We start from the raw sequence: 21,102 nt of genomic DNA, 5'->3' as shown, positions 1-21,102 counted from the left end.
GGTACTCAAAAAGTATAGTAAAACTTGTACACACACACGTTTGTTTTACTGTCCTTGTGGGGATCGAACAACTGATTCCCATTCAAAATCGTATTTTCTCTAACACCTAACCCTAACCTTAACACCACACCTCTAACTCTAAACTTAAGGAAAAAAATTAAGTTTGGTGTCGCGATAAGAATAAAATGACATTCGGTGTGGTAATACAGAGATTCATACTTTTTTATAAACACTTAGCTATACGTTTGATATTTCCTGTCTCTGACCTGAGTATAAGCATGTCAAACTCCTCTATTTTGGAGTCGGATGTGGAAATGGATAGTAAAAGCCATAAAATGTGAGACCTGTGACATGTTCATTGCAGTCAAACAGGAAGAGGATACTTACCTATATACTTGTGATAAATGCAAACAGCTCCGTGCCTCAAAGGGCCAGGATCATTGAGCTACTAGAGGAGAACAGGGTCCTAAGAGAACATCACGCTCTGGCTAAAGAGACTTCAAGACTGCATGCGATTTTTGATGCGACAATTCTAAATGACCGAGGGGAAATTCTGGGTGCTCTACGAGATTGGGCTCCTCTGCAGTAGCTACTGTGGATACTACCTTGGACCACTTTCACATCCCACCGACAAGAACCAGAGATCTACTGCATTTTCTTCTACACCATCAGAAGTAAAGTGGAATCGAGTTAGAAGGAAGAGATGAGGACGATTCCAATGAATTTTCCCTCTCCCACTCGTTCAGACCTATGGCTCTCTAACCGTTTTTTGGCTCTGAGCCTCCTGACTTCACTGGGGCCCTCTGTCAAATGACCTACTCCGCCCCCCCCCCACGCCCTTCCCACTCAACCTCTGATCCTGGGTTGCTGAGCCAACCACGCCCCATTCATACATCAGCCATCCAGGATCTCTGGCTCTGGGAATCCACGACCCCTCCTCCCAAGGTAGCCATCGTCGGGAGTTCCATTGTCCGGGATGTGGTGGTTGTTGGGGCAAAGACTTTCTGCTTCCCTGAAGCCAGGGTGTGTGACATTACCGGGAGCTTACGGCCATCCTAGACTGAAATCTGGAGCTGCACACGGTGGTCATGCATGCCAGTACTAACAACATCAGGCTGCGGCAATGAGGGGAGTTGAGACAGGATTTCTAAAACCTGAGGGAAAGGCTATTGGCTACCGACAAGCTGATTATCTTTTCTGGCACTATCCCTACACACGATCGTTGAGTTTAAAGAGTGAATTTATTGTCAATTTCGACTTATTCTGAGAACGTCCTCAGTTCTTAAAAAAGGACAGCATGCACCCGAATAGGATAGGAGCTAGGATGCTGAGTGCTAATATTGAAGAAAACATTTATTATGGGATATCAGTCCTTACCCTCAACAGGTAACCCGAATTGACTCTTGTTCGAGGCATAGGCTTAAAGGTTCCGTTCTGGGCAATCTCTAAGTATCTATTCCAATTCAAGCCAACCCCATGTTATTAACTAGTAGGGGGTTACCTGCTGAACATGGCATGTTTGTATTAGAAAATCCGTCTGATCTGAAATCCCACAGCTGCGGCCTTGAACTGATTTGTGTAAAAGCCAGAAGTTTGATTTCGAAAATGTATTTTATTGTAAACCAATAAGGACATTTTGGTTGTAACTGAATATTAGTTAAAGAAGTCTGTGCCAGACTCTGACGTGTATCTGACTGGTTATAATGTTTTTATATCTGATACAGTCTGCAGAGGAGTGGGTATCGCCTTATACATACAGAGCAACTTAAATGTGGTAATGGATACAGAAACCTCTGTCCCTAAGCAATTTGAATGTCTAGTCCTAAATGTGGGACCACCAGATGCTACCCGGAATTTATCACCCTCCCTTGGACTCCATATGTGCTCTGAGTCTCGATTGGTTGATGACAGCATCCGATGGGCTGAAAGATATAAAAAAAATCTAATCTTGTAGATATTATTCTAGCAAATGCCCCTCATAAGTTTACAGCCAATGGAATATTTGCCAATGAGTTCAGTGACCGTTGTCCCGTTGCTTTTATAAGAGGTGTTAAAATGCCTAAATCTCGCTCATTATTACAAAAATACATTTTAGGAATTTGAACCCTTTTACAAATATGATCACATGTTTGTGATCATTGTTGAGTATTCCATGCAGCGTACTATCGCAAATATGTGATTGGAACAGTAGCAAAAGAACGTATGATGCAACAGACGTATCTGAAAGGCAATCTAAACAATGTTTTGTACTGATGTTAAATAAAGGCTTTATTCCTCAATTTCACATTTTATTGTAAAACATAAATGCAAACTTAACTTCATCATCCAAACAGCACACGGAACACAACCACAGCCAAACTCATTCCATAAACCTGTCTAAATAACAGGTTGCGTTGCCAAAAGAAACTAAACATACAGTGCATTCGGAAAGTATTCACACCCATTGACTTTTTCCAAAATTTGTTACATTACAGCCTTATTCTAAAAAGGAAAAAATATATATCTACAGACAATACCCCATAATGACAAAGTCAAAACATGAAATACCATATTTACATAATTATTCAGACCGTTTGCTATGAGACTCGAAAGGGAAGTGACCAAGAACCCGATGGTCACACTGAGAGAGCTCCAGAGTTCCTCTGTGGAGATGGGAGAACCTTCCAGAAGGACAACCATATCTGCAGCACCCCACCAATCAAGTCAAATGTATTTATTAAGCCCTTCGTACATCAGCTGATATCTCAAAGTGCTGTACAGAAACCCAGCCTAAAACCCCAAACAGCAAGCAATGCAGGTGTAGAAGCACGGTGGCTAGGAAAAACTCCCTAGAAAGGTCAAAACCTAGGAAGAAACCTAGAGAGGAACCAGGCTATGAGGGGTGGCCAGTCCTCTTCTGGCTGTGACGGGTGGAGATTATAACAGAACGTGGCCAAGATGTTTAAATGTTCATAAATGACCAGCATGGTCAAATAATAATAATCACAGTAGTTGTCGAGGGTGCAGCAAGTCAGCTCCTCAGGAGTAAATGTCAGTTGGCTTTTCATAGCCGATCATTAAGAGTATCTCTACCACTCCTACTGTCTATAGAGAGTTGAAAAAAGCAGGTCTGGGACAGGTAGCACATCCGGTGAACAGGTCAGGATTCCATTGCCGCAGGCAGAACAGTTGAAACTGGAGCAGCAGCACGGCCAGGTGGACTGGGGACAGCAAGGAGTCATCATGCAAGGTAGTCCTGAGGCATGGTCCTAGGGCTCAGGTCCTCCGAGAGAGAAATAAAGAGAGAAAGAGAATGAGAGAGAGCATACTTAAATTCACACAGGCCCCCGGATATGACAGGAGAAGTACTCCAGATATAACAAACTGACCCTAGCCCCCCGACACATAAACTACTGCAGCATAAATACTGGAGGCTGAGACAGGAGGGGTCAGGAGACACTGTGGCCCCATCCGATGATACCCCCGGACAGGGCCAAACAGGAAGGATATAACCCCACCCACTTTGCCAATGCACAGCCCCCACACCACTAGAGGGAAAACCTCAACCACCAACTTACCATCATGAGACAAGGCCGGGTATAGCCCACAAAGATCTCCGCCACAGCACAACCCAAGGGGGGGGGGGCGCCAACCCAGACAGGAAGATCACATCAGTGACTCAACCCACTCAAGTGACGCACCGCTCCTAGGGACGGCATGAAAGAGCACCAGTAAGCCAGTGACTCAGCCCCTGTAATAGGGTTAGAGGCAGAGTCTCCTAGTGGTAAGGGGGGAACCAGACAGGCAGAGACAGCAAGGGCGGTTCGTTGCTCCAGAGCCTTTCCGTTCACCTTCACACTCCTGGGCCAGACTACACTCAATCATATCACTGAAGAGATGAGTCTTTAGTAAAGACTTAAAGGTTTAGACTGAGTCTGCGTCTCTCACATGGATAGGCAGACCATTCCATAAAAATTGAGCTCTATAGGAGAAAGCCCTGCCTCCAGCTGTTTGCTTAGAAATTCTAGGGACAATTAGGAGGCCTGTGTCTTGTGACCGTAGCGTACGTGTAGGTATGTACGGCAGGACCAAATCAGAGAGATAGGTAGGAGCAAGTCCATGTAATGCTTTGTAGGTTAGCAGTAAAACCTTGAAATCAGCCCTTGCCTTGACATGAAGCCAGTGTAGGGAGGCTAGCACTGGAGTAATATGATAAAAATGTTTGGTTCTAGTCAGGATTAATTTAGTGCTTTATCCGGGTAGCCGGAAAGTAGAGCATTGCAGTAGTCTAACCTAGAAGTAACAAAAGCATGGATAAATTTTTCTGCCTCATTTTTGGACAGAAAGTTTCTGATTAATTGCAATGTTATGTAGATGGAAAAAAGCTGTCCTTGAAACAGTCTTGATATGTTCGTCAAAAGAGAGATCATGGTCCAGAGTAACGCCGAGGTCCTTCAGTTTTATTTGAGACGACTGTACAACCATCAAGATTAATTGTCAGATTCAACAGAAGATCTCTTTGTTTCTTGGTGCCTAGAAAAGCATCTCTGTTTTGTCTGAGTTTAAAAGTAGAAAGTTTGTGTCACCCATAGTGTGTCATCCGCATAGCAGTGAAAGTTAACATTATATTTTCTAATGACATCCTCACGAGGTAAAATATATCGTGAAAACAATGGTGGTCCTAAAACGGAACCTTGAGGAACACAGAAATTTACAGTTGATTTGTCAGAGGACAAACCATTCACAGAGACAGACTGATATCTTTCCGACAGATAAGATCTAAACCAGGCCAGAACTCGTCCGTGTAGACCAATTTGGGTTTCCAATCTCTCCAAAAGAATGTGGTGATCGATGGTATCAAAAGCAGCACTAAGGTCTAGGAGCACGAGGACAGATGCAGAGCCTCGGTCTGATGCCATTAAAAAGTAATTTACCACCTTCACAAGTGCAGTCTCAGTGCTATGATGGGGTCTAAAACCAGACTGAAGCATTTCGTATACATTGTTTGTCTTCAGGAAGACAGCCTTTTCTAAATTCTTTGAGAGGAATGGAAGATTTGATTTAGGCCGATAGTTTTTTATATTTTCTGGGTCAAGGTTTGGCTTTTTCAAGAGAAGCTTTATTACTGCCACTTTTAGTTTGGTACACATCCGGTGGATAGAGAGCCGTTTATTATATTCAACATAGGAGGACCAAGCACAGGAAGCAGCTCTTTCAGTAGTTTAGTTGGAATAGGGTCCAGTATGCAGCTTGAAGGTTTAGAGGCCAGGATTATTTTCATTATTGTGTCAAGAGATATAGTACTAAAACACTTGAGTGTCTCTTGATCCTAGGTCCTGGCAGAGGAATACGCAGATTTAAAGAGGAGTCCGTAATTTGCTTTCTAATAATCATTATCTTTTCCTCAAAGAAGTTCATGAATTTATTACTGCTGAAGTGAAAGCCATCCTCACTTGGGGAATGCTGCTTTTTAGTTAGCTTTGCGACAGTATCAAAAATACATTTCGGATTGTTCTTATTTTCCTCAGTTAAGTTGGAAAAATAGGATGATCGAGCAGCAGTAAGGGCTCTTCGATACTGTACGGTACTGTCTTTCCAAGCTAGTCGGAAGACTTCCAGTTTGGTGTGGCGCCATTTCCGTTCCAATTTTCTGGAAGTTTGCTTCAGAGCTTGGGTATTTTCTGTATACCAGGGAGCTAGTTTCTTATGAGAAATGTTTTTAGTTTTTAGGGGTTCAACTGTATCTATGGTATTGCGCAAGGTTAAATTGAGTTTCTCGGTTAGGTGGTTAACTGATTTTTGCCCTCTGACGTCCTTGGGTAGGCAGAGGGAGTCTGGAAGGGCATCAAGGAATCTTTGTGTTGTCTGTGAATTTATAGCACAACTTTTGATGCTCCTTGGTTGGGGTCTGAGCAGATTATTTGTTGCATTTGCAAATGTAATAAAATGGTGGTCCGATAGTCCAGAATTATGAGGAAAAACATTAAGATCCACAACATTTATTCCATGGGACAAAACTGGGTCCAGAGTATGACTGTGACAGTGAGTAGGTCCAGAGACATGTTGGACAAAACCCACTGAGTCGATGATGGCTCCGAAAGCCTTTTGGAGTGGGTCTGTGGACTTTCACCAATCAGGCCTTTATGGTAGAGTGGCCAGACGGAAGCCACTCCTCAGTAAATTGCACATGACAGCCCGCTTGGAGTTTGCCAAAAGGAAACTAAAGACTCAGACCATGAGAAACAAGATTCTCCGGTCTGATGAAACCAAGATTGAACTCTTAGCCTGAATGCCAAGCGTCACATCTGGAGGAAACTTGGCACCATCCCCAAGGTGAAGCATGGTGGTGGCAATATCATGCTGTAGGAATATTTTTCAGCGGCAGGGACTGGGAGACTCTTCAAGATCGAGGAAAAGATGAACAGAGCAATGTACAGAGAGATCCTTGATGAAAACCTGCTCAAGGGCACTCAGAACATCAGACTGGGGTGAAAGTTAATCTTCCAACAGGACAACGACCCTAAGCACACAGCCAAGACAACGCAGGAGTTGCTTAGGGACAAATCTCTGAATGTCTTGAACCTGGAATTGAACCTGATCAAACATCTCTGGAGAGAGCTGAAAATGGCTGTGCAGCAACACCCCCCATCCAACCTGACAGAGCTTGAGAAGATCTGCAGAGAAAAATGGGAGAAACTACCCAAGTACAGGTGTGCCAAGCGTGTAGTTTCATACCCAAGAAGACTCAAGGCTGTAATTGCTGCCAAAGGGGGCTTCAACAAAACGCTGAGTAAATGGTCTGAATAATTATGTAAATGTAATTTCATTTTTTTTTAATACATTTGCAAACATTTTTTAAAACCTGTTTTTTCTTTGTCATTATGGGGGATTGTGTGCAGATTGATGAGGATTTTATCAATTTTAGAATAAGGTTGAAACATAACATAATGTGAAAAAAGTCACAGGGTCTGAATACTTTCTGAATGCACTGTTAGTTAGTGTCGTGACATTACTTTCATTAATCTGCTGACTGTTATTTATCGAATCAACTAACTATGTTTAATTATTACCCGATTAAATTAATAATGTAACAATTAACTAATTAGGAATTTTGGGCACCACAAGAGCGGTTGTTTAAAGAGTTACCATCTCCTGAAGAAAACTCTAAAGGTCTTTACCTATCACATCCATAAAACAGTCAACATATTATATCATAACCTCTTATATATCATATCATCATTCTGAACAGTCGTAACCTTCTAGGATCTGCAAACACCCTAGCCTTACTTATGATTCAGTACTTCACAGATTGGTAAAATGATTTATTTACTAGTTAACTAAATAATAACACAGAATAAGCATACACACGAGGTTAATACCTGAGAAAAGGGTCCCTAGCGGACTAACACAACATATGGTGGCTTGTTACACAGAAAATGAAGAACCAGGTTGTTGGCCTTTCAGTTGAATGCTTGTATGTCTCTGATTGTCCAAGAGGTGTCTTCCCTGTTCCGTCTTCTACGGATGTTCACTCAGGAAGATGCTCCTTGGAAAGGCTAGCCAGCCGTGTCAATGGGACCCATTGGTGATGAGCGTAGTAGAATACGGTGATTTGAGAAGAGTAGTGGGATGTCCCCCCTTAAATTTTCTAGATATTTGGCTTAGAACAGCTAATCAGCTGTACCAGTGATTGTCCGAGAGGGGAGTTTTCTCCACTCTCCGCATCATGTTGATAGTCAGAGTTTGAACCACTTTACACGGGCAGATGCGGCCTAGCCATGTTCTGGTCTAGTCTCGGAGGTGAGTATATTTTTTTCACCTCGTTCTGAGGTTCCAAGTTCCAATGTGTAGCGACCGCTTCACGCTTTTCTGGTCTAATGTTAATCTCTCTACCAATCCTTTTATGCACTCTGGCCCGAAGGGGATGGTTCCATCAGTCTGACACGCTCTCTGACCTCACTCGGGACGTGGCTACTTACTATGCACAGTTTAAAGGAGAGATTATCTGATGGCTCCTAAAATCACAGTCATAGCTTAATTCTTAGGGCTGAGATCCCGTTAACGGGATCGATATGACAACAGCCAGTGAAAGTGAAGGGTGCCAAATTCAAAACAGAAATCTCATCAATTAAAATTCCTCAAACATACAAGTATCTTATACCATTTTAAAGGTAATTTTGTTGTTAATCCCACCACAGTGTCTGATTTCAAATAGGCTTTACAGCGAAAGCACCACAAACGATTATGTTAGGTCACTGCCAAGTCACAGAAAAACACAGCCATTTTTCCAGCCAAAGAGTAGAGTCACAAAAATCAGAAATAGAGAAAAAATGAATCACTAACCTCAAATCAAATCAAATTGCATTTGTCACATACACATGGTTAGCAGATGTTAATGCGAGTGTAGCGAAATGCTTGTGCTTCTAGTTCCGACAATGCAGTAATAACCAACGAGTAATCTAACCTAACAATTCCACAACTACTACCTTATTCACAAAAGTGTAAAGGGATAAAGAATATGTACATAAAGATATATGAATGAGTGATGGTACAGAATGGCATAGGCTAGATGCAGTAGATGGTATCAAGTACAGTATATACATATACATATGAGATGAGTAATGTAGGGTATGTAAACAATAATCCCAGAATGCCATTCACTATAAAATGCAAATAGTCAGAGTCAAAGATGGCTGCGCCCATTGCCCCAAAAATATTAACTTAATTTGGCCACTTTTCAGCATATCAATAATCTTCAATGTACTTGTTACAGTGTATACAAAAACCAGAGCACATGACTTGACAGGTAATTTACAGTCACCGCACAGATTATCACCCCAAATAGAAGCCAGCTGCCTAGCCTAACCATAGCGTGAAAGCTAAACATGGTTGTTGTTTAATTTGCAGGGAATTTCAAGTCCATGGGGGATAGAAATGGGGGATGGTATCATGACAACAGCTCTGGTGGACATTCCTGCTGTCAGCATGACAGTTGAATGCTTTTATTTCAGCTCATGAAACATGGGACCAACACTTTACAATTTGCGTTTATATTTTGTTCAGTATAGCTTGGGATAAGACTGACTGATTCTACATCTGATTGGCCTTCATTCAGACATTTGAGAAATAGATGTCTATCCCTGGTTAAAATCAACATATTTCTTGAAATGTGTGTCAGAGAGTGGTTGTATCCAGCCAATTTCTGGAAAGGGATATTTGAAACAAAACTCCACCTATTCATTGCCCCAGCAGTTTTGACAGCCTCCGGTCAAATACTAGAAAACATTTATATTTGTGATGCTTTTAATAACCATTCGCTTTAGCTGGCCACCTGTTTGAAAGGATAAACTCTGAAAAGTCATCTCATCCCACTAGAGGGAGTCCTGTAGTCACCTCAGAGCAGATTGTAGAGAATGATGCACTAACAGACTCAGTTGCAACACTCACTACCGAGTTCCAAACTGCCTCTGGAAGCAACGTCAGCACAAGAACTGTTTGTTGGGAGCTTCATGAAGTGGGTTTCCATGGCCGAGCAGCCACACACAAGCCTAAGATTACCATGCGCAATGCCAAGTGTCGGCTGAAGTGGTGTAAAGCTTGCTGCCATTGGACACTGGAGCAGTGGAAACACATTCTATGGAGTGATGAATCATGCCTCACCATCTGGCAGTCCGACAGATAAATCTGGGTTTAGCGGAAGCCAGGAGATTGCTACCTGCCCCAATGCATAGTACCAACTGTAAAGTTTGTTGGAGGAGAAGTAATGGTCTGGGGTGTTTTCCTGGTTCGGGCTAGTCCTCTTAGTTCCAGTGAAGAGAAATCTTAATGATACAGCATACAATTACATTCTAGACAATTCTGTGCTTCCAACTTTGTGGCGCTTTCCTGTTTTAGCATGACAATGCCCCCATGCAGAAAGTTACGTCCATAAAGAAATGGTTTGTTGATATAGGTGTAGAAGAACTTGACTGGCCTGCACAGAGCCTTGACCTCAACCCCATCGAACACCTTTGTCATGAATTGTCATGACAAATTGATCTTGCCTCTCCCTAAATATCAAGGAGCCAGATTGTACAGTCAACTTTCCTGACAGTTCTTGACTATGGTGACACCATTTACCAGATTGCAGCAGCCCCTACTCTTAAACCTTTGGATACCGTCTACCATTGTATCACTGCTGACAGTTTAAATACTCACCACTATATCCTGTATCAAAAGTTTGGCTGGTCATCATTAAAGTCCCCTAGATTGATTCATTGCTCACTTTTTGTTAGCAAAGCCCTACTACAAGCTTCCAACTTAGCTAACTTTTTTAAAAAGGGGCGGGGTACTTACCTAAATTGGTTCTTAAAGTGTAAAAACAAAAAAGTGTAAAAACATGAGATACCAAACCTGCTCACAGGGTTGGTTAACTCTTGAGGTTCCTCGGGTCTCCACCAAACTAGGTAAATCTGCTTTTAGTTTTAATGCATCTCATTCCTGGAACCAACTGCAAAATACACTGCAATTGGATGCTCTGGTGCTGCTCGGGCATTTAAAAATATTGATAGCGCAACTACTTTCTGAGGAATGTGGCAGTTTTTTGTTTTCTTTGTGTTTGCTGTATTGTAGTTTGTTTTTGCACAATATCTGATTTTGATGTGATTTTATCTTGTGAATTGTATATGCAGATCTCCCTTGCAAAAGAGACCTTTGTCTCAATGGTGACTCTGTTTAACTTAAATAAAGGTCAAATTAACCCTAACTCCTAACCCTAATTAGACTTTTTCCTGTGGGGACCGGCAAAATGTCCACACTTGTCCGAATTGTCCTTGCTTTATTATCCTTGTGAGGACTTCTGGTCCACACAAGGATAGTAAAACAAAAACACACACACACACACACACACACTCAGAAAGGAAACTACTAATTAAAGGCTGTGCTAGAATGCACCATGAAGACCGCAGAGGAGCAATATTCATCTCAATGTGAATTGATGTAAGAGCACTGTTGATTACGAGGAGAGCAGCCAGCCATTTCATATCGCTATGAGGAGCCAACACAACCCAAAATTCACCCATGACTAGATGTAGATTTATTTTGCCCGTGAAGGGAGAAAAATCGTTATTTTCCCATCTTTGCTTGTTTCTGACGGATCACACAGTGTCCTCTCACTGATGTTATGTGCCCCCCCTCACACAAACACATACCCACGCAGGGCCAGCAATAGCCTTTTGGGGGCCCCAACCAAAATCAATGGGGGCCACCTGGAGTTCAGGGCCTCTGGGCACCTGCCATGCATAATCAGTTGGTATTCGGCTATGATAACAACAAGTTTAGATTGCTGGCTAGACTAACTGACCAATCTACAAACTGACATAACAAGAGAAAAACTGCTGTTCCGCAACCAAATGTCGAAATTCCACCTTCTGTATTCTACTATTTTAACTCGCAAAAGTTGGTTGAGACCCCGACTGAGTTTATTTTATTTTGTTGATGTTAGGGGGGCCCGTAGCGATCATGTACACATGACACACACACACACAGAGCTCAACAATGACCACTGCACTTGACCATTAAAGAGAGTCTGACTGAGTGTCCCCCAAACGAACCCTTTGACTTCTGTTTGTCAGATAGGAATACACTCAAACAACAATTTCAGTGGACACATTAACGGAGGATAGTTTGGATAGGAGGACCTCATGATTCACAATATCAAAGGCCTTTATAAGATCCAAAAAGAAAAGGTTTTGAAAGATCATACACAGCAAATCCCCAGGTCCTAAATTGCATTTTTGTGTGCATGTTCTGCAGACCAACATCCCCCTCCCTCCCCCATTTGCCTACTACATTTACTATGGACAAAGATGTTCTATTATATTGACAAGATAGTCAAGTGACTGCTCTAACAATGGAAGTATATGTCCTCAAAGATGGAAGGCATGCAGGAGGAGGCGAGTTCAGGTGGGACCATTCTAGCCAAAGAGGGCAGATACGCCTGTGAGTTCCCGAAATGTCACGTGTGTCCACTTATATCAGAGCATTCGTAACAACCTCACCTTCACGAAACTTCTATCCGATCAAATAAGCTTTGTGGCAAATTAGCAAATATTTTTTGTTGTTGACCATATTCGAAACTTTCTCAATGACATTCATACAAAATTTCCTCAGTAGACAGTAAACCCTCTCTCTTTGCCTCTTCCTCTCTGCTATGGAGCACTGTTTAAAGCCACCATGCACAATTTCAGAGTGTTATTTCAACCTCATAGTGTGGATATTTGATTTTTAAAACCTGGAAAAGCACATTTTTAACTGCACTGCCTCTTTAAGGTCATGTTTGGTGTATATAAGCTTGTGGCTACTGGTGTTACTGACATTACCATACCATTCACAGATTGTTCAGACTGTAGTATTCCTTTTGATGTTCACTCTCAGTAGCACAATATGTTTTAGGAATCTTTTTTTGAAACATTGCAAATATTCTGGCCAAGATATTTAGTCTATCTTTAGTCAAATGTGATACAAGGGAGTATGTGGGTCTTATTTGTGTACATAACTTAGGTAAGATGAGATGGTAAGGTACACCAAATCAAACGAATTCAGTCTAAACCCTTCTTCAAATGATAATGATTTTGCAAATACACTACAGGTTTGAGAAAACAAAAGCTGTTGCTGGGCTCAAGCTATAAAAATAGTGTGTGATCTGCCCTTGATTTCATTGACGGCCCTTTCGGCAGGCCACGTTTTTTCCTTGTCCCAAATCTGAAGTAGAATTGCTAATGTTCTATAAAAACAGATCAGAGGCTTCCAGGGAAATGTTATGTCCTCTTTTGGGCCATTCAATCCACAAGGTCAGGTCATTGATGGAGTAGCTCCTCTTCATTGCTACTAGTTCTCACAATCCCAATAACACAATGGTGGAATTCCTATTCTCCCTCAGACAGAGAGCTAGCGATTAAAGGGACACCTCTCCAGAAGGTTCTGTCATTCTTGCTGTGGAATAGGGTGGTGGGGGTCTGGAGGGGTACGCCAAAACCCCAAAGGGGTGCTCTGTGGCCCTCTGTAGAGAAACAGACTGGTCTGAATAGGCCCCTCTCAAGGGAAAGAAAGGAACCTCTCCAGAGGTTTGTTTTGAGATCCTGCCTCTGAAATGAATGTATTGGCCCAGTTTCTCCTGTTCATATGGAATATGGACAATGGCACTCACAGGCTTTATTATAGCTCCTCTGCACTATCCAATGAATGCCTCATAATGCTTGAGTTGGATGAGAATGACCTCCCGGTCCTACAACACACCACCCCACCCCACCCCAACAACGGAGGAAAGGCAAAGCAAATCAATAGATTGATAGACTTCCAATTAGTCTAACGTGACATTCTGGGCTAAATCAAAATATAGGATGACAAAACTATATTGAACACCATATCTTGAGCATCTGGTTTACAATGAAGTAGAACATGTGTTTCTCAAACGTGACTAGTTTGAGGCCTTGGAACACAAAGTAATCTAGAGTGAGAGGCTTATCAGACCAATGAATTTATCAATGTACTTGACAGGCTGGCGCTGACCTTGTGAGGACCAAACCTGGACTGAGCCAGAAGGGACCAAAACATCTTGAATAACAAGGCCACTTACTACTAAAGTACATTTCTTTATTTACTTCTGTTTAACTATGCAACAGGACAATGTTGTTGCTATTAACTGTGGCCAGGTTACACATGCTACTGTAACAGTAACAGTTGCAGAGTTGTCTCACAGTTGGTTAAAGTCTGCCCCGCCATCTGGACAACCCCTGAGCTAACTAAAAGCAGGGGCGTAGTGTCATAATGCAAACTAACAGTAATTATACTGTATGTATTACACTGAAAGAAAATATAACATGTAGTGTTGGTCCCATGTTTCATGAGCTGAAATAAAAGATCCAAGAGATTTTCCGTACACCAAAAAAAGCTTATTTCTCTCAGATTTTGAGCTCACTTTTGTTTACGTCAGTATTTCTCATTTGTCAAGATAATCCATCCACCTGACAGGTGTGGCATATCGAAAAGATGATTAAACAGCATGATCATTGCACAGGAGACAATAAAAGGCCACTAAAATGGGCAGTTTTGTAACATTACACAATGCCACAGATGTCTCAAGTTGAGGGAGCGTGCAATTGGCATGCTGACTGCAAGAAAGTGCCCCATGGTAGCGGTGGGAATTTGGTATGGACAACGAACACAATTGCATTTTATTGATGCAAATCTGAATGCACAGATACCGTGGCAAGATCCTGAGGCCCATTGTCGCGCCATTCATCCACCGCAATCAACTCATGTTTCAGCATGATAATGCACGGCCCCATGTCACAAGGATCTGTACACAATTCCTTGAAGCTGAAAATGTCCCAGTTCTTCCACGGCCTGCAAACTCACCAGACATGTCACTCTTTGAGCATGTGTGGGATGTTCTGGATCGACAGCGTTTTTCCAGTTCCCGCCAATATTCAGCAACTTCGCACAGCCTCTGAGTAGTGGAACAACATTCCACAATCAACTGCCTGATCAACTCTATGCGAAAGACATGTGTCATGCTGCATGAGGCAAAATGTGGTCACACCAGATACTGGTTTTCTGATCCACTCCCTTACCTTTAAGGTATCTGTGACCAACAGATGCATATCTGTATTTCCAGTTATGTGAAATCCATAGATTAGGACCTAATGAATTTATTTCAATTGACCGATTTCCTTTTATGAACTGTAACTCTTACTGTAAATCTTATACATTGTTACATGTTGTGTTTATATTTTTGTTCAGAATATATTCATCTGGCACTTTTCATTATGGTTTTAAAAACACTCAAAATTGTATGGATGTAACTCATCCCATCCATGGCCAATGTTTAGGTCTACCTGGGTGATGCACGGCAGCCTTTTTGGATTGACAATAACAGGGTGAGCCTTAACACATTGGGCACGTTCCACTGCCCAGGCATTGCTAATGAATAGATAGGCATTTTAAGTATCAGCTAACTATATCATACGTTATAGAAATCTGTCAATCGATGACGTGGCACACAACCATTGGTTGAGGGCTGCAACGTCTGAGCAGGGGAACACAACCATTGACTGACTGTCATCGCAATGGCTCGACAGAGGGGTTGACAGAGGGAGGGACAAGACAAGGACACATTACACAGTCTTTTGGAAGGCACCGTTTCTGAAGTTGTCCAACATTTGTGTTGTACTGAACACTACCTAACAATACTGAAAGACTAGGAGAAAATTTTAACTGTAGCTAATGTTTTGCACTGGTAACATATGGATTATTAGGAGTCTGGACACTATATTCTCACATGGCCTCATTTTAACACTTGTCCATTGGCAAATTTCTGCATTAGCTGTCGAGAACAGGTGCCATATGCCATGCCTATGGTGGGTAAAGTGGGTCCTTCCAGCAATGTCCACACCTCTGATGCGGAAAGCTCAAGTGAACAGCAGTCTAAAAAGGTCCTCACTAATATTTCAGAACAAACCTGTTCAAAAATGTAAAAAAACTTTAGATAAAGACTTGAATGTAACCCTCAAGCTGAGTAACTATTTGTAACAGTCACGCAACCTTTGGGGCCTCTGGGATAATAAGCCTCTGGGCCAATAAAATAGCTTTTCCTTGTGCAGTATTTCATCCCGGCCAATTATCAACCAGTAAGTCAGTAAATAAAAAGTATTCAAAACCAAATTCCAAAACACATGGTAATGATTGGAATTTATTAAAGACAAACTAAACCAGAAAAAAATAAATACATGGAGGAATAGTAATACTTTTTAACTAAATAAAACACTAAAGTGGTGACAGACGAGGCAAACAACACCTTTTTGGCCAATGGATTGTAAAAGTATCCCAGCTACTTTTGACATATCAGGGGAAATATATATCTAAAAAAGATGCGATTTGTCTTGTACACGTTTCTGAACTGATTGAAAACATCATAGTCCAATAATACAATGTTTGGTGTTAAGATTATATATATTTTTTTACAGGCCCCAAAATATATTGAACTTAAAACCCAGTTTCCGAGTGGGTAGGGAGGATGGGTCAGGGTTAGCTTCATATTCTTTTATTTGATTGTTTTAGTGCTTGTAACCCCCCCTCTGAAAAAGAAAAATGACAAAACTAAATAAGTTGGTCACAAAAGAAAACATGGTGTTCAGATGTAAAAAAAGAATCTTCTGTTGACCTAATCACGAGGCATAGGGCTAGGAATAGGAGCCAAGTGCAGTCATTAACCGTTGAGGGTACAAATTAAAATCACATACCAATAATTTATCACAAAGAAACATCTGAAATTAGGCAGGATTGATACATTCAGTGTGCATACTCTCCACCTTTCAAATAAATAAGAACAAGTGAAGACTTTTGACCGCTCTTTAAAAGCTTGAAATGGGCACGGTCTAACGTACTCGACATCCAAAAACATACCGTACGAGTCAAAAGTTTGGACACGCCTACTCGTGGAATGGTTTTTCTGAAGTTGTGCTATTTTCTACATTGTAGAATGGCAAAGACATCAAAACTATGAAATAACACATGGAATCATGTAGTAACCAAAAAAGTGAGACACAAATCAAAATCTATTTTATATTTGAGATACTTCAAAGTAGCCACCCTTTGCAGTGAACAGCTCAAATAAGCAAGGAGAAACGACAATCCATCATTACTTTAAGACATAAAGGTCAGTCAATCTGGGAACATTTCAAGAACATTGAAAGTTTCTTCAAGTTCAGTAGTGGCAGCGGGTGCCGCTGCGGCCTAAGGTACTGCATCGCAGTTGCTAGCTGTGCCACTAGAGATACTGGTTTGAGTCAGCCGGCCACGACTGTGAGACCCATGGGGCAGCACACAATTGGCCCAGCGTTGTCCTGGTTAAGGGAGGGTTTGGCCGGCAGGGATGTCCTTGTCCCATCGTGCTCTAGCAACTCCTGTGGCGGGCCAGGCGCATGCAGGCTGACAAGGTTGCCAGGTGTACAGTGTTTCCTCCGACACATTGGTGTGGCTGGCTTCCGGGTTAAGAGGGCATTGTGTCAAGAAGCAGTGCGGCTTGGTTGGGGTGTTAAGGAGGACGCATGACTCGCGACATAAGCCACTCCGAGTCCTTACAGGAGTTGCGGCCATGAGACAAGACTAACTACCAATTGAATACCACAAAATTGGGGAGAAAAAGGGGTAAAAGTGTTTAAATATATAAAAGGTTCCATCGCAAAAACTATCAAGCGCTATGATAAAACTGGCTCTCATGAAGATCGCCACAGGAATGGAAGACCCAGAGTTACCTCTGCTGCAGAGGATAAGTTCATTAGAGTTAACTGCACCTCGGATTGCAGCCAAAACAAATGCTTCAGAGTTCAAGTAACAGACACATCTCAACAGCAACTGTTCAGAGGAGACTGCGTGAATCAGGTCTTCATGGTCGAATTGCTGCAAACAAACCACTACTAAAAGGACACCAATAATAAGAAGAGACTTGCTTGGTCCAAGAAACATGAGCAACGGATATTAGAACGGTGGAAATCTGACCTACCGCCGTGTCTTTGTGAGACGCAGAGTAGAACGGATGATCTCCACATGTGCGGCTCGCACTGTGAAGCATGGTAGGACTATCATTTGTTTTTGAACAGGACAATGACCCAACACACTTCCAGGCTGTGTAAGGGCCATTTGACCAAGGAGAGTGATGGAGTGCTGCATCAGATGACCTGGCCTCCACAATCACCCAACCTCAACCCAATTGAGATGGTTTGGGATGAGTTGGACCACAGAGTGATGGAAAGGCAGCCAACAAGTGCTCAGCATATGTGGAAACTCCCTCTAGATGGTTGGAAAAGCATTCCAGGTGAAGGTGATTGAGAGAATGCCAAGAGTGTGCAAAGCTGTCAAAGCAACAGGTGGCGACCTTGAAGAATTGATTTGTTTAACACTTATTTTGTTATTACATAATTCCATGTGTTATCTCATAGTTTTGATGTCGTCACAATTATTCTACAATGTAGAAAATTGTAAGAATAAAGAAAAACCCTTGAATGAGTAGGTGTGTCCAACTTTTGACTGGTACTGTATCTATGTTTAGCTTTCTTAATGAACCATTAAATAAACTGTTTGACAAAGTTATCTGGCTAACTCATTGACCGTGCTTTGTAGTATACCACTCTGTCCAAAACTATTCTTTACTCCTGAACGGGCTGTACAATTATCCCTGTGTTTGAGCTTGTGACTATGTGTGTGTGTGTGTGTGTGTGTGTGTGTGTGTGTGTGTGTGTGTGTGTGTGTGTGTGTGAGAGAGAGAGTGTCAGTAAGCCTATGAAAGTCTGTACATATACACTTGTGCATATCTTGTTCTGAGTACACACTTGTGCTCTATGGTTCCTCATGGGGACTCTGAAGACAGAAGGCCGCATTGTCGCTGTAAAACTATCAGTCATCAAATCTTACAGCCCACTGGAGGGGTCACTCTTACTTGGCAGCTCTTTCAAATAAAAACACATTTCTAAATTCACAATTTGATCCATGAAACAAAAACAGAAGACCTAAAAATGGTAGTTTCCCTACTGGCTCTACAAGGGGTGGACGGGGAGAGGGGAGGGTGGAGGAAAGAGGCTGTAGCTTACAATTGGCATTTGACTTGACACTTCTCCTATTGATCAAAATGCCCTTTTAGTTGTACACCAACCTAACAGCAGGGATCTTACTCACATTCACACGTACCATTCCCTTGACCAAGGCCTGTGTGTTGCTTCCCTCCCTGACTGTCGTCACAACTGGTCAGAAGGGGCACACGTTTCTCTCAGCTCTTCCAGTATGGCTCAGTTTGTACCAGGGACAGTAAAGGGGGGATAAAATATTTCAGAAATCATAAGGAACGTACATTTAAAAACCCATGTTCGTCCTTGGTAGCCAGTTAGACATATTTAAATTTAACAGTTTCAAGTGACGGGATCTCAGCAGGGACTCTCCCAGTGAGGTGTCCCCTCCTTCTCCAGTAGGACAAGCATCGCAGTGGTGACCTCTTATTGGCTGCTTTAGTTCACACATCCCTTTTCAACATCCACAGCCCCCCACCACCACCACCACCACAAGGTTCTCTGCTGCTCTGTTTAAGACTGTACGCACATAAATATTACCATTACTCTCATTTATATTAGTGTCTTTTTGTTAAGGATTTGTGAATCCTGCTCTCAAAATAAAAAGGTAGTAAAAGTCAAGTTAAGAGTCATCCATGAAGGAAGCACTGGGGGGTGAACCAGGGGTTCTCTGCAGATATGGTCATGAGTGACGTGGCTGTGGGAGAGGAGAAGGGTTGTCCTTAGAGCCCTGCCCCACACAGTCGTTTCTGAACGGGGCTGGAACAGAGCCCAGTGGGACACCACCCTGACCCTGGGGGAATGCTGCTATGCCGCCATGAGATACTGGTGGTAGAAGAGGCCGAAGATGGAGGTGGAAAAGAGGCAGGCAGCGATCCACCAGGTGAGGAAGGAGAGGAGGCCACGGAAAAGCAGAGGGGTGAACACTGTTCGCAGGCCCCCGAGGGCCACCGACAGCTGGACCACCGATGCCTGGGCCACCACAGCCAGCCCTGGAGCTGCAGTTGCTACTGCAACCACAGCAGGGGCAGAGTTAATCTCCATTGGGCAGGGGAGGTCTTCCTCAGAGTACACCCCCCAGGAGTGTCCACCTATAACACAAAGAGTAGGGTGCTACATTAGCAGTGTGGTGGACTAATGACGGCTGCTAAATGGTTCAATTTAATATATGAGCAATAATTTCTGATGATGTGCCAAACTCACCTAAGGTTTTTAGCAGGAAGGTTGTATGCAGCAACATCACCAAGGGTGCCACATACTGCAGTGCGATTACACATAGGTAGTAGAAAACACGGGCCACCTTGGAAACAAAAGAAAAAAACCAAAAAGAGTACTCCCTGTCAAGAGGAACTCTTAAAACCCCATTTGTTTTATCATACTCTGCCCATCTGTCAAGGCCAAATGATTGGCTGATTTGAGGCACCACTCACCATCTTCTGCAGGTCAATGGTGCTGATGCGTCCCGCCTCCTTCTTCATCTGCTCCACGCCCTTCTGGGCCAGGTTGAGGTAGGCCTGGAGGTGGTGCCTCATCATGGCCAGGCGCAGCACACACAGCAGCAGGATGGCCCACAACCGCAACGTGTCATAGGTCTCCTCAGTCATCCTGGTGAGGAGTCAGACACAGCAAGTGTGTGTGTGTGTGAGGAGTCAGACACAGCAAGTGTGTGTGTGTGTGTGTGTGTGTGTGTGTGTGTGTGTGTGTGAGGAGTCATACACAGCAGGTGTGTGTGAGAGTGAGTGAGTGAGTGAGCGATGGGTGAAGGGAAAATAAGCCAACCCACGTCGATAATGTGAGAAGATGAGATAGTATGTGAGAAAATGTGAGGGTATGAAAGCCAGGAGTGACAGGGAGAGGTGGAAAGAGATGTTACAGAGATGTGAAACTTTGGGAAGGCTTCATCCTTTGACCATGCATGTGGTTGAAAAATGTACTGACAAACAAAACAAGGTGAACTTACAAAGGCATACTCTCCTTCCCCAGGGCAGGATTCAGGAGGTAGTCCTTGGTTATAGGCTTCACCCACAGCAGTACCATAATAAGAGGGGAAAGGAAGTTGATATGAAGCAAAGTCCTGGAAGAGAAGAACAAAATAAATGGTCACACATTCTTGTCAGTAAAACGCTTTGCTTATCCAGGAGTACAATGTGAATACTGTATGAGCACTATATGTTTATGGCATACTATCATCTACACTAGAGGTCGACCGATTATGATTTTTCAACGCCGATACCGATTATTGGAGGACCAAAAAATATCCGATGCCGATTAACCGGCCGATTAAAAAATTTACAAAATGTATTTGTAATAATGACAATTACAACAATACTGAATTAACACTTATTTTAACTTAATATAATACATCAATAAAATCTATTTATCCTCAAGTAGATAATGAAACATGTTCAATTTGGCTTAAATAATGCAAAAACAAAGTGTTGGAGAAGAACGTAAAAGTGCAATACTTGCTATGTAAGAAAGCTAACGTTTCAGTTCATTGCTCAGAACATGAGAACATATGAAA

At 42.5% G+C, this 21,102-nt stretch overlaps 1 protein-coding gene across 2 annotated transcripts in view; it reads right to left on the bottom strand.

Annotated features, from left to right (window-relative positions):
* Positions 1 to 15,681: 15,681 nt before the first annotated feature.
* LOC109895632 (transmembrane protein 161B) overlaps positions 15,682 to 21,102 on the bottom strand; it is a 45,202-nt gene continuing 39,781 nt past the window's right edge. The window contains exons 9-12 of one of the 2 annotated variants that reach the window (XM_020489491.2): positions 20,539 to 20,652; positions 20,009 to 20,183; positions 19,782 to 19,878; positions 15,682 to 19,669 (exon numbers count right to left, since the gene is read on the bottom strand). In XM_020489491.2, coding sequence (XP_020345080.1) covers positions 19,386 to 19,669; positions 19,782 to 19,878; positions 20,009 to 20,183; positions 20,539 to 20,652 — 670 coding nt within the window. In that variant the 3' untranslated portion in view covers positions 15,682 to 19,385. The remainder of the gene's footprint in view (positions 19,670 to 19,781; positions 19,879 to 20,008; positions 20,184 to 20,538; positions 20,653 to 21,102) is intronic. The other variant, XM_031830412.1, reaches the window with a different exon arrangement.

Source organism: Oncorhynchus kisutch, linkage group LG8 (assembly GCF_002021735.2).
Source record: "Oncorhynchus kisutch isolate 150728-3 linkage group LG8, Okis_V2, whole genome shotgun sequence".
Classification (NCBI taxonomy): domain Eukaryota; kingdom Metazoa; phylum Chordata; class Actinopteri; order Salmoniformes; family Salmonidae; genus Oncorhynchus; species Oncorhynchus kisutch.
This window is presented reverse-complemented; position numbering and strand designations above follow the sequence as displayed.